Source organism: Corvus cornix, chromosome 2 (genome assembly GCF_000738735.6).
Source record: "Corvus cornix cornix isolate S_Up_H32 chromosome 2, ASM73873v5, whole genome shotgun sequence".
NCBI classification, from domain to species: domain Eukaryota; kingdom Metazoa; phylum Chordata; class Aves; order Passeriformes; family Corvidae; genus Corvus; species Corvus cornix.
The window spans coordinates 41882483-41897400 of record NC_046333.1 but is presented as its reverse complement, the minus strand read 5'-3'; the positions used below and the strand labels follow the sequence as shown (position 1 = coordinate 41897400).

General features: G+C 36.0%; 1 protein-coding gene across 5 annotated transcripts in view; it reads right to left on the bottom strand.

Annotated features, from left to right (window-relative positions):
* ZNF385D (zinc finger protein 385D) overlaps window positions 1–14918 on the bottom strand; it is a 422159-nt gene that overhangs the window by 55724 nt on the left and 351517 nt on the right. For all 5 annotated transcript variants that reach the window (XM_010398957.4, XM_010398959.4, XM_039548265.1 and 2 more), the window contains one exon: window positions 11995–12157. In XM_010398957.4, the coding sequence (XP_010397259.1) occupies window positions 11995–12157 (163 nt within the window). The remainder of the gene's footprint in view (window positions 1–11994; window positions 12158–14918) is intronic.

Here is a 14918-nt window from a genome sequence, read left to right as displayed (position 1 = left end):
GGAATAGGGGTTGTTTTACTATAAGAGTGATTTTTTCATGCTAGTATTTATAGACTGTAATCAAAATATTTCTTACATTCTCTTTGATAAATACTGAAGTTGAATACATCTATCTCATTATGCCTTTCACTATTAAACCATTCTTAAGTAATTGCATTATGTCTTCCTTAAATTTCCATTCCATTTGATGCCATTCTTTGGGAAAAATTTTTTTTTAAATAATTAAAATATTACTTATTAAATAAAATATTAAATATTAAATAAAATATTAAATTTACAGTAATAAGATAAACCAAAATCTTTACATCCCTCCATCATGCTCAAAAAAAAGTATTTATTTCACAAGGCTTTCTGGAAATCACTACACCACTGGTTCCTGTGTAGCAGATATTTAGCCACAAACCCCCAAGTCAATTTCATCTTTACATCAAGTACCCCCAGCTTTTCGATAAATCCCATATGGTTCTTTCCTGTATTAAAAGCATTTGATGCACTGAATCTACAGCTCATCTTTATTACTTGCCCAAAAAATTCTAGTTTTTGTGCCATTTGTAAAGACTTTATAATTGCTTGCAGGTAACAGATGAAGTAAGATTATATTATAGTTAACACCTGATTCCAAATGGGCTTCACTGGAATATTTCTACACCAATATGTACCTCAAGATTGCATTCCAAGGCCTATAATTAGCAGGCTCAAATCCACTTAATATGTTCCATATTCATTCTGCAGCACTCCAGTATTTTAGATAATTTTTAACTTCTGCACTTTCTAGAGCCATGCAAACACAAAACACCCCTTACCTTTTACCAATCAAATATGTAATCTCATAAAAACAAATTTAGGTAGGAAAGTCTAACTTTCTCTCAATTAATATTCATTGTCATTATATAATTGATCTCATTTACTTCAGTACTCTAGTTCCCTGCCAGCTGCTGCTTTATTTTTCATGAGATTAGTGTCAGGCTGATAGACCTATAAGTACTTTTTTCATCCTGTTTCCCTTTTGTGAATATTGACACAACACTAGCTTTCTTCTAGTCCTCTGGATTTCCTACAGTGTCTACAATGAACAGAAAAACCTGACAGCTTATGCAGAATGCTTTTTATCAGCTTCTTTTAAAACCATATGCAAGTTTTCCTGATCCATTGTCTAATTTAGTTCTGGTTACATATACTAAATCTTACCATTAGTATGGAAAGAATTTAAACATCAACATTATCATTACATGAGTAAACTGGTTTTGCCCCCCCTCTAATTAAATCTAAGACACAGTTCCTTGGTTCATGGTGCCTTTTTGTTTTCTTTGATGAATCTATATTTATTTTTGTATTGATTTGTTTCCTATAATACTATTTTGTAGTTCTTAATTTCAATTTACATAAACTGTTCTAGCTCCTTTGATACTAATTCCATTATGGACATGCCATAAAACAAGAGCTTTTATTCTGAGAGACTGTTATTAGATATAGCACAGTGAAGTACAGAATGCACAAAGATGAAATGAGAAACAAAGAATAATTCTTCAAAATGTTTGAAACCCTATATAAATCTTGAGAATAAGAGGCTCTGAACATACCTCTTCTGAAGTTACAGGTGTGGCCTGCCTGAACTTTAACCTATAAGCAAACCATTTAGTGCATGGAAAACTACAATAAGTCTAAGAAGCACAGCATGAAGATGAACTGCATGAAAGTGCGCAAAGATAAACTGCATGTTTACCTTCCTCCTCAAACAGGTATTACAGTCACAGCTATGCTTTGTCTCAAAATAACTTGATATTTGCTGGTGCTGAAGATACCTTACTAAACTTAAGTTTAACTTAATTTTTGCTTTGGCTTATTTAGATGAGTTGCAAATGCAGTGGTAGCAAACCTTAGAACAACTAGAAGTTAGGTGGATTTTTGTATTTTGCCATATATTCACTAATTCAAAATATAATATTTTTTTTTTCAGTGATAAGGGGGACAATGTAGGAAGACAGAAAGCCTTTGGTCCTGTCAGATATTTACTTTGTTTGACTGGTACCAAATATAAAATGAATATTTGTGACATCTAACTCCATTAATACAACAGAGTGGAAGGTATATTTTAGCAAAAGAATGACACAGGAGGGAGGAATTTCACCTATAAGAGTTCTCTAGCTGAGGAAAGAAATCACTGCTCTGCAAAGACTTTAAATACATTATTGAAAGTTGTGGAATACCAAATGGAAGACAGAATAAATAGAATTGTTGCAAAATAAATTGTTCTTCCCATTCTTAGAATAGTTTTTAATATTAGCCACGTTTGGCCTTTTTCTGAAAACACCTACTATATGTACATAGAACAACCTGTTTCTAGAAATAATGATTTCTGCTGCACTGAGTTCTCATAACATGAATAGTGAATGAAATGCCAATGACTGGGCAAAGCAGAATCTCCTACATTTATTAATACAACTCTTGCAGCTATGGCTGTCTTTAGATCTCTCTGAATGGTGCTATGAGATACAGCAATGGCTCCAACATTTAGCACAGTAGGTTTAGCCATATTCTTAAAAACACTCTCCAGCTTCCTTGATTTAGGCATGGCAAGAACATGACACGTACCACAAAAGAAAATAATCTAAGCAAGCTCTAAAGCATCTTTGGAGATGTGGTTGTTCTTGCCTTAGAAGCACCCCCCCCCCAGAAAAATCCAGTTCCCCACAGGTAACTACTTCCTGTTTCTGCCTTGCTCAGCCAGTATGATGTCACCTTGAAAAAAGATGGATCACTTGAATGAAGACCTACCTACTCTTTTGTTGCCCTCAAAACAGACCCCTGTCATTTGAAAAATTCCATCTTGCAAAAACTGACCACCTATCTCAGAGCATTGGATCAAGAAGTTTCTACTCCATTCCAGATTAGTGCATAAACAATTACTCAGTAGTTACATGCTTCTGAAACTGTTGTTTTTCAGTAAAAACTTGAAAGAAGATCTAGGACTGCAATGATTTTTTGAAATCCCAATGGCTACAACTGAGGAGTCTTCAGACCCATCCTCCTAGATAGTGTCAATGCCCTTCCCAACATAACAACAAAACACACCATGAAGAACGTGTCATCCATCAGATATGTGCTACAGCGCTTGATTTAGAGCAGTACTGATGAATAACTTAAAAACAAACACCTAATAAGCAGAAGATTATTCCCAAGATTTCTAGTTGTTACTCCGATGGGCATGCGGCAGCCAAGCGGACTTTTCCCTGAGACAGAATGAAAGACTCTATTTAATATTTCAATAGAAAAGGCTTTTCAGACCTATGAACAATACCATTGTTAGTGTCGGACTTTCATACGGATTGAATAGGCTGATACAGATGTTGTGACTGACAGCAGTTTCTAACTGCAGGATTATTCAAGCATAAAATTGCTGTCAAGGCAATCACAATCAAAAGCAGCTGGGTCCACAGAAAACACATGGTGTTCATATGACGAAGCTCTCAGCATACGTAGATGCAAGCAACGAAGGATTTTATTTCACATTCATGATCAATTGAGGCACACATAAATTACTGTAATTTTTATATCGTCATTTAGCTACACTCTGAAAGAAAGAAAAAAACTCTAGTTCTACACAGAGATCAAAAGAGAAGCTATTGTCTTCCAAATTGCCATCAAGCTCTAATACAAAATTGGTACAACAGTCTGTGGAATGCTGATAACATTTAGTGCTGCAGTTAGCTACAGATTGTCTGAAGTACAGAAAAGTCAAAGCACAGATGATTTAAAGTGAAAGATGGCATTGCACGGTTAAATTTTGCTGGTTTGGGCTGAATTTTCCAGGCATGTGATAAAGAGAACTGATAGCTGTGAAAGAGTAATTTCTAATTTCCAAGTAAATGACAAGAGAATTGGAAAATAAGAACATTTCTTTCAGACTATAACTTCTTTTAAAGATTTTTCATTCAAATAAAATTTAAAAAGAAGCAGTTTAACTTTGGGAATTGGGTAATTGGGAAGGGATCCATGAAGACCTATAGCTTGCTTTGAAATTCATCTGTGTTTTGCTAATCACCAAGCAATTGCTTCTCCTTTTTTCATTTCACATTTGCAACTTTCAAATGTTCCATGCGGTACATCTTAAACAAGTAAATATGAAATAAAAATCCTTATAAATTCAAAATTCAAGGTCATTGTTCTATTTTGATGTGTACTAAAACATTGACTTCCAAAGGAAATCAATTTACATCCAGTATCTCACAAGCCTGAACCGAGAGATAGCCTGGTAATTCTGTTGTGCCCTAAGCAATGCTGAAATGATCTGAAGAAAACACTTGCCAAAGCAAAAGCATGCTTTATGATAAAATAAAGCATATGGAAACAAAACATCTTAAACAAACACACTGCACTGAATTGTACTTCTAGATTAAACATCCTTAATGTAATAATTACATATACAAGGGTATCCACAGCCTAAGCTGTACCAGCAAATTGCGCACTGGGATCATACAGTAAATTGATTCTGCATACACCAGCAGATTTTGAATAGTATTAAATACTATTTTGAATTTTAAATACAGTTGACATAAGTATTATTGTTAGAAACAGAATTTATTTTAGTTAGAAAAGATTACAAGCAAATCTGCTGCCTATAAAAATGCTAATAAATAGTGTTAATATCATAAATACAGAAGTATATCTTCTTAAAATTTCATTAAGAAATGAAAAGTTTGGGTGGTTTGGCATTAAGAACAAAGGATTAAAGAAGTAACTTGAAGAGCAAAAATAATAAATATAATAGTAAAATAGGGTAGCTACACCAAGCAATACCAGAAATAATCTAGTAATTCTTAATATATGGAAACTCTCATAAACATGAAACCCTAGACATTACCAAAATGTATTTTTATTATAAACAGCTGAATGTAAGGGAGATAAAATGAAATTGAAAATAAAAGGAAAGCAGAGATATTAGGAAAATTGTTTTCATTTTAAAATGGGATTTCCTTTCTATTACAAGTTCTGGAGCTGAAACAGGAACTGCACAGATGCATCTGTGTACAGAACTAATAACACATTAAGAGATAAAACAAAACAAGCAAGGTGTGCTAATGCATGGTATTGGAGGAAACAACATGCAAGTACTGGTCTTGGATAGAGAAGGGCAATATTGTAATCAAACATGCAGAAATATATTAATATAAATAGTAGTACTAGTCAATTATATGTTGTCCATCTATAAATATTCACACAACCAAGTTTTCAATTGAGCACTGTGTTAGAAAACTTTTTCCTACAATTTAGAACGGAAGTTTTGAATCTTAAATAAAGCACTACTTATTAATAACAAAGAGTCCCTTGACTCCTTACTAGAGACCTGAAAGAGACACAATGGTCTAATAAGGACATGCTCACTCACATTATGAACAAACCAAAATCAGGAATCTCTGACCTAGGAGACCAGGGAAAAGGACTATTGGAATGAGGACTTTTCCTTGGTCAAGGAGGCTTGAACGCTCAAACAAACTTGATACCCACAAGCCCATGGGGCCTGGCAGGATGCATCCAGGAGTGCTGAGAGAGCTGGTGGACACCATAGCTAGGCTGCTCACAATCTTTGAAAGGTCATGGAGTAAAGGAGAGGTGCCTAAAGGCTGGAAGAAAGCAAATGTCACCCTGGTCTTCCAAAAGGGCAAGAAGGAGGACCCAGGGAACTACCAGCTAGTCAGCCTCACCTCGATCCCTGGAAAGGTGATGGAGCGCCTCATTCTGGAGGCCATCACTATCCACATGGATGACAAGAAGCTGATCAGGAATAGTCAGCATGGATTCACTGGAGGTAAATCATACTTAACCAACCTGACTGCCTTCTATAGTGAAACAACTAACTGGGAGGATGAGGGGAGAGCAGCAGTTATTGTCTACCTTGACTTTAACAAGGCTTCCAACACTTGTCTCTACAACATACTCAAAGACAAACTCACGAAGAGTGGACTGGATGAGTGGACAGTGGTGTGGATTGAGAACGGGCTAAACCAGAGGGTCATTATCAGTGGCATGGGGTCTGATTTGAGGTCTATCACTACTGGTATTCCCCAAGGTTCAATACTGGGCCCAGTACTGTTTAACTTGCTCGTCAATGACTTGGATGAAGGGGCAGATGCCTCCCCAGCAACATCACTGATGATACAAAGGTGATAGATGTGGCCGATACCCCAGAGAGCTGTGCAGCCCTTCAGAAGGACCTCAACAGGTTGGAGAGACAGGCAGAGAAGAACATTCTGAAATTCAACAAAGGCAAGTGCAGGGTCCTGCATCTGGGGAAGAGTAACCAGCACAGGCTGAAAAGCAGCACTGAGAAGATGGAGATGGGGGTCCTGGAGGACAAAAAGCTGTCCATGAGCCAGAAGCGTGTCCTAGGGCCAAGGAGGCCAATGGTCTCCTGGGGCGCATTAGGAAAAGCATTACCAGCAGAGCAAGGGTGGTGATCCTGCCCCTCTACTCAGCCCTGGTGAAGCCACATCTGAAGTGATGTGTTCACTCCTGGACTTCTCAGTACAAGATAGACATGGAGCTCCTGGACAGGGTCCAGAGGAGGGCAGCAAAGACGATTTAAGGGACTGAAGCATCTCCCTTATGAGGAGCTGCTGAGGGAGTTGGGCCTGTTCAGCCTCAAGAAGAGATGACTGACAGGGGACCTCATCAATGTCTATAAATATCTGAAGGGAGGGTGCCAAGAGGATGAAGCCAGGCTCTTCTTGGTGATGCCAAGCAGTAGGAAAAGAGGCAATGGGCATGATGCACAAAAAGTTTCATCTGAATGTGAGGAAGAACTTTTTTACTGTGCAGGTGACCACACAGATTGCCCAATATTTTTTGAAGTCTTTATTAATGACCCAGACAATGGGGCAGAGTGCACCTTCAGCAAGTTTGCTGATGATTAAGAACTCAGAGGAGGGCCTGATGCACCAGATGGATGGGTTGCCATTCAAAGGCACCTGGACTGCCTGGAGAAATTGCACAACAGAAGTCCCTTGAAGTTCAACAAAGGAAAGCACAGAAGTCCCACAACTGGGAAGCCATAACCCTACACATCAGTCTGGGCTGGAGGCTAAGCATCTGGAAAGCAGCTTTGTGAAGACGGACCTAAGACCCTAGAGGGCACCATTTGAAAAATAAGCCAGCAGTGTATATAAATACCTGATGAGGTCAGGGAATAGAAAATACAGAGACTTTTCATTGGTGCCCACTGACAGGAAAAGGCACAACAGCCGGGAACTGAAATACAGGACATTGGACACTGAAACACAAGAAAAACTTCTTTGTTTTCTTTAAGGGTGGTCAAACCATAGAATGGGTTGCCCAGCAAAAGGTTGTGAAGATAGTTAAAACTCAACTGAAAAAGATACTCAGCAAACTGCTCAGGCTAACTCTGCTCTGACCTGTAGGGGCGGCCTTGTCAATATTCAGACATCCATAATGACGTCCCTTCACAGAACCTCAAAAATTCTGTGATCCTCTGGTATTTTGGCTGCCAAACTCCTAACTATCTTTCTAAACTTTTCCATGTCATGCCATCTACCTTTCTTCCCCCTGCAAAGTTTACCCTGACTTACCACACTACTTCTGATTGCTTTCTCTCTCCTGCCTTCACTTTTATGCCCAAGACCTTGCCTGAATGACTGTTCTCTCCCACTCCAACTGCTCTCAATTTTGTAATTATCCCAGTTGCACAGAAATTGCTATTTCAGGAGTGAGTTTCATCTGCTGACCAGAAATATCCTACCACTTCTTAGACAAAAAGAAAAAAAAAGAATTGTAAAGGGGTAATGAAACAAAATCTTTTTTCCACAGAAGAATTTTCATATGCATCAGTGAAGGAAAAATAAAGAGAACTTATGCTTTCTCCAATGCTGTTACCCACACATGTTCAGTATCTGTAAAAAACCCAACCCTCTTCCTTTTCCTTCTAATCCATCCCTCAGGGTTTTCCTTTCTTGTGATGCCTTTATCACTTGAACATGTTTATGCTACCTTTATCCTTTAAACACCTGCCTGTTACATTTATGGTGTCTATTCCTTAAGTTGTCTCTCATCTTATGTGAAACTATAAGCTTTTTAGGACAGGCACCAGTACTTTGTTCCCTGACAGCACAGGGGTCTCTCAGCTGTTAAGACTGTACTAGTGATAGATGATCTTGTCTGTGCCTTGGTCCAGATCCACACTTTTTCTGCTTATCACATTTTTGTCTGTTTTTAAGAGCCGTTCACTGCATTTAAGTACACAGGATTCAAGGCACAGCGTATAACAGTCAAAAGCAACATTAAAGACTTTGCCGTAGTGACGCCTCCTAATGACATGTTTTTACCCCTTTGAAAGGTCTGTTCCTTCTTTTCCATTGATACCAAATGATCTAACTCATTCTGAATTCTCTGATGAATAAATAAATAAATAAAAGCAGCCCAAATCTTCAAGACTTAATTTGTGATAATGTGGTCATGGAGTGTCCTGCTTAACTTCACATAGCTTTGGACAAGATTAATATATACACATATGCAACAACTAGAGGGACATCATATAATATTGGAGATTCAATCTATTTTCCAAAAATCCTAATGTAGGGCAATGACTTTACTGGACAGGTATTTTAATTAGGATGATGGAATACACTCTATCTAAACATATTTTGACAAGTGCTCTGAAGTATCAGTCCTTACAGCTGAAGATGCAAAGCAGCTTTTTGAAGAAAATATACCTTTTCAGAAAGTAGGAACAATTTTCAAAGCTATCAAAGATGTTTAACAATTTAATATCAGGGAATACGTATGCATGTGTGTTTATATATAGCAAAAATATGCATTTTTATTGTCACATCTGAATCAGAGAATAAAGAAATATTGAAATCTGGTTTGTATAATGCCATAAAGTAGGCTTCTCCTTGTAATGCTCGTGTTTTCTATTCTTCTTTCCTGACTACCCATGTAATACAGTAATTTGCAAGTACAGATGAAAGAAGTGTGTTAAATACTAGAATGATAACAAAGTTCTTATATCTTGAGAATGGCATTGCCATTACATGACTGCCAACATAACTCTTCATGGTGTTTTATTGCCCCAAAGATTTTTCACCTTCAAGCCTTCTAATAATCCTAAAAGTTTGTTTAAAGGGAAAAAAAAAATAACGACTTTCACAGAACGAGCAAAATAACCCCATATTTTTTGTTTTCTCCTTTACGCATAATTTAAACACCAGAAATCAAGTGTAAGAGGTTTTAAAGAGTTAGCTTATATTGTGAGTTGCACAGTGTCAGTAACACACGCTGGCACCACATCTAACAAGATAGTTCCAGAATAAGCAACATAACAAATTGCTGCTTTAGCCCTTGAATCAGTTTGTATATCATGTGATCTTTTTCATAATCCTTATTGCATAGCACTGCAGATTTCCTTGTGACATTTTGCTTACTGTAGCTGCCAAGGGTACACAGAACCTGTGATCTGAAGTCCTGACCAATGTGCTGTGACTGATGTGTAATTCACCATTTAACCACTGCTGTAGATGATATATAAGAAGTGATATATACATGACCCTGTCCTCAGTGTATTTGGGATCAACTATTAATCTTCAGCAGACAGCTTTAAAACACTGTAGAAAAATCTTTTGCTCCAAATGATCACAAGTACCTGGACTTAGTAACTTTCTTCTAGTTATGAAAGACTAACTTATGAATTATATTCATTAGTACAACTGTTTCCTAAGAACTGTATATTACTATCAGGATGTTTGACTTTTACAGTGATAGTTTCCAAATGTAGAAACTCACACAGTGCAGTATATTCTGGCACTCAGAATCATTTTGCCCATAAAAGTTTTATCGAGCAAATATAAGACATAAGAACAACTAGAAGGGAAATAAAATCCAATTTATGACATTTTTGACTTGTCACAGTAGACAGAAAATTTCATCCTTTTGGCTACCCAAAATTTTTTTCCCTCACCACGTATACATGCTTGACAAAGGATAATTTACACCAAGGATTTTATTCTGTTGCCCGTCACATCAATGCTGACCTCTAATAACTGCAGCTGGATAGAACTGCCTGCCTTACTTTGAATGCCCCTGGTTGAACAGGGCTTTTGGCAGCAGTTGAACATGGCTCTCAATATTTTAGGAAATTGGAAGATTTTTGGTTGCTTGTCAATTAACATCAATATGTGTCTTTTAGAACCCCATTAAGGTCAGTATTTCTAACATAGAATAAATATATGTATACATACACATACACATACACGTATGTTTACACACATTCTATGAAATTAATCCAGGAGTTCACAGACACTGCGTAAAGCAGAAGAAACTCCTGCACAGGCCATTGCTTAAGTGTGCAACTGGATTTCTGATATTTTCTTACTTATGCTGATACAAAAACAGGTTTGGACTACTGACCTTGGATACAGGACAGTTCATATATCTTCTCAGGGATCTAATTCAAAGCTTGATAGAAAAACTCAGATTGGTTTTAAAGCACATTGGAAAATCCTTCAAACTTACACAGCATAAGATAAAAGCTTTTGAATAATACAGTTTAAAGTTTTAAAAAAATCTTTCTTTTCTTCAGTTATTGTCTTCAACCACTAGATCATATTCGGTAAACAATAAATCACTCTTTTCACACAACAGTCTCCTTCCTGTTCTAAATATCTCAACAGATAATAACATAAGAAACTTTTAAAGCTATTTGTATATTTAGAAACACATATTTTCCCAAATAACTTTTGACATTGTTCCTATTTTCCCACACTTAATTTCTTTCATCACACAAAAACCTCAGAATATTTTCTTTTTCTTTTTTGTGGTAAAAAAGACAAAAAAAATGTAGCAAATATTCCTTAAAGTCATCCCATTATAATTAGGTTATAAATCTCCATAAAAAAATATCCTGTCAATAATAATGAGTTATAACTAAGATAAACATATTTATAGAGAGAGATGGACATAGAGGTATCTGTCTATAACAAATATAGTGAAGATGTATCTTCAACAAAGTACTACACATGCCTGCAAGGTACTTTTCTGTTATGTTATAGTTGGTTAGTGCACATCTATTTACAATGCTAAACTTACTGGATCAGAAGTGGTTCCAAACGACCAGTTTTCAGCATCAGTAGGTAGGTCTCTGATGTTTCACAGCTTTGGCTTTTTTTTTTTTTTGGTTATTTTTGCCTTGCTTGGGGAATGGGACTGGTTATGCCTAAATATGGAAACTGTATCCCTTTGTGCACAAGAGCAGTCATACTTTGTGAGACACCAAACTACCTCTCAGGTACCTTACAACCTTCCTTTGAAATTTCCAACAATAGCTGCATATTTAAAATGCAATCTCAACCAAATCCTGTTGACTTTACAAATACATAGATTTTATTTGCAAAGGAGTAACTTTTACCCACACAACAATTTAAGGGCTATTATTTCAGTATGAAGACTCATTTAAGCAGAATAATTGGCATCAATAGCACTTACCTGATTATGTGGAAGAGAGGTTATACAGCTCTTTTCCAATTCAAAACCATGCAATAGCCATTTAAAAAAAATAATGCAATGTTTGAAATTTATGAAAATTAGGTTTTTACTGAAAATGCTTTTAAAGAGGCTTCTAGACACAAATAGTGCAATTTGTTACACTGTGCTTAAAACAAATGTGCCATATATAATTATTGATAGAGAGATAGTGCATACAGACCAGGATGTTAGATCAGTTGATATGTTAATCAAGTAATGAGTATTGCATTCCATCGCAAAAAGAATGTCAAGCCTCTTTTCACTAGGAGAAATTGGCTACATGACTATCAGACTCTCACCAGCCTACTGAAGGGACTTAAAGCAATATCACACAGAAAGATGGATCGAGCATGAATCAATGTGGCAAGCACATAACCAAACAGACATGGAATTAAACGAGAAAAATAAAACTACGAACCAAACCAAAACCAAACCAAACGGAACCAACAAAGATTGTCGCTTAACCTGTTTTGTCAGAGCTGGTATTGATGGTATTGGTAGTGATGGAAGTGAAGGCAGTCTTTGCGCTGTCCTTGGTAGTAACAGATTTCTGCTTATTTTTCATGGCTTCCAGTGCTTTGAGCTTCTTGGCATGTTTAGTGCCTTTGTAGTGGGCCGCAGCCTGGCTCTACAAAGGAGAACAAAATGAACCATGCAATCAGGCTCATTTCTAAACTGGCATTCTCTGTATTAGTACAAATACAGACTACCTTTCAATAATGGGTACCACTTACATTATCCGAGTAGTGACCAAACAGAAAACTATAATTAGAATGATGCTTGAAAAACAATGGAAAAATACTAGAGCAATGCAATTCAATAAATACAGTATATTACTGTATAACAGTAGATTACTTTCAGACCAAAATTAGGTTGTTTTAGTCTACCTTGCTACCATGAGTTTTTCTATTAAGATTTATGTTACTTTCACATGAAAAAAAATAATTCTCAGGCAACAGGGAGGATGGTACTCTCCTCCCAGCAGCTTTGTACTTTTCCAGTTTCTATTTCAAACTAGAATTTTTGTCAAAGCTTTCTTCTAATTTCTGTCAAAGCTTACTACTAATAGTGGTATCAGCAACTTCTCAGCAAAGACTGAAAGTAAAAAACAAATCAAAAATACCCAGCCCAAAACTAAACCCCAACCAAAAGAAAGCAAAATATAAAACACACCTTCAAAGCCCATCACTAAAGACTTAACTGAATGTGAGGCAGAAATGAAATTATCTGGCTTTCTAAAAATAATAAAAAAAAAAATTAAAAAAAAAAAAGAGGATTACTTTTGTCCACCTGCTACAAAAGGTAGTGTTTGAAATTCAAAGCCAGGAGCATCCTTTCAAAGGAGAAAGCTCCCACAAATCCTGTCACAGTCCCAAATATATTTTGTCTACTTCATATCTTTAAGCTAAAATAGATTTGTATATGTGCTGCTATTAAAATTCATGCATTACACTGAAAATAACTTTATTATTTCAAGAGCTATTATCAAATTTTTTCATTTACTATATGTGCAAGTATATTTTAAGAAAAGTATTTGAACTATTAGATTAAACCTTATACAAAAACCACTAGAATTTGGATGAATATTCAGAGTTTATTTCTTCCCTAATTATTTAAAGTTTTATAAGAAAGATAGTCTTTCAGTTGATAAGTTAACAACATGAAAAATTGCTTATATCTTTACTTTTGAAGTTCAAACTTCATGGTAAGTAACTCCTTTATTACTTGAAAGGGAAGTTAAGACTTTAGAAATGTAATCAAAATTTAGCTACTAGAGAATTGAAAAAAATTAAAAGCAACAATTCTGGGTCAGCTCAAGGACCCATAAAGGTCAATATCTTCTTTTTAGAAAACATTAAACAATAGAAAATACTTAGAACATAAAGGAAGGTAAATGCTTTCTACTGTGAAATCAAAAGAATAAAAACATATATGGAATTTAGTGGCTACAAAACTAAAGTTATCAAAAAGGGATAAAAAGACACAGTCATTCCAATCTCTAAGCTGCTCATGCAGGTAGAAGAATCCTGCATTATCTGGCATTTCTTTGGCATTAGACCATTATTTAATGCTATTTGATGTGCTGAATTTTGGGGGAGAGGAGTTCTAGTGACCATCACTGTAAGGAAGCATATTATTTCTGAGAATTATGACTTTTAGCTTACATGAAAAGTCTTGATTCCTTCCAGATGCCTGAGATTTGAGAAGTGTAAGGTGAGTAGGAAAGAAGTGAGAGACCTTGTCTAAAACCAATTAACAATATATGTGTAGGTGTATATATGCATAGATATATACCCACACATACGCTCTTGTATATTGAGATGCATCATTCAGTTAGGTTGAAAAGCCAGTTTCGCTATACCTAAAATAATGCAAATATTGTATTAGGTACCCTTATTGAAAGAACACTGGACAGTGAAGTTTTTAATTAGAAACAACTTGAACAGAAACAGCACAATCATGCACCTTTTACAATTCTCAACACATAACATTGAGACATACTGTAAGCCAAATACAAACAGTCAGAGGATGTTAATTATAATCAAATCAAAAGACCAGTGTTAAGTTACAATGACGCATTAAAAATGACAAAATACTGTACACCCTCATGTTGCTATCATGTCAGCTATTTTCAGAGTTTCTAGTCAAATTTAATCATCAGTCAGCTTCAGATTCTGACTGCACTTGTTTTCCCTAACTAATAGTGTCACTAGTCAAACATCGAAACATAGTCATAACATGGTCCTTACTACAGAATTATGAATACTGATAGTAGTTTGATACACATCTCAACTTTCTTCACAGAATTGTTGGCAGAGAACCCCAAGTTTAATTCTTCTGCACCCGTAGTTCTCTCCAAATTCTCACAGTTATAGTTCCACAAAGCTCATCTCAAGCTGTATGTTGGATGCTGAAGGAATATACAATGAGGGCCTATATAGAAATTGGTGACCTTTTCATTGCTCTGAAATATACGAATGAAATTGCTCTAAAGTGGAAACACATTGCTCAAATTTACAGGTATGATGGCTGCTACACAGAGTTGTCCATAACTCACTTCCCACAGAGTGCTGACAGTTCACCCAGCCTCTACTTAAATAAGACCTTCAAGTCTTTTTATTCAAAGTTTAAATCTCCTTCCTCTGTGGGGACATGAAGCCATCTGAGCTTGTTTCAATATAACTGTAGATGGCATGTTAATGGGAGTTCTATGTGAGAGCAAACAAATTGCTCCTAAGCATTTAACCAGCTCCAAATTAGATTATGCTGAACTTTTACAACTGAACTGGAACCCTAATTAAAAAGACAAAAAAAAGAAAAAAAAAAAAGAGGTCTGTCATTATCTTTTCTTGCAGGAGTAAGATGTAGGAAATGGAAAAATATCCATA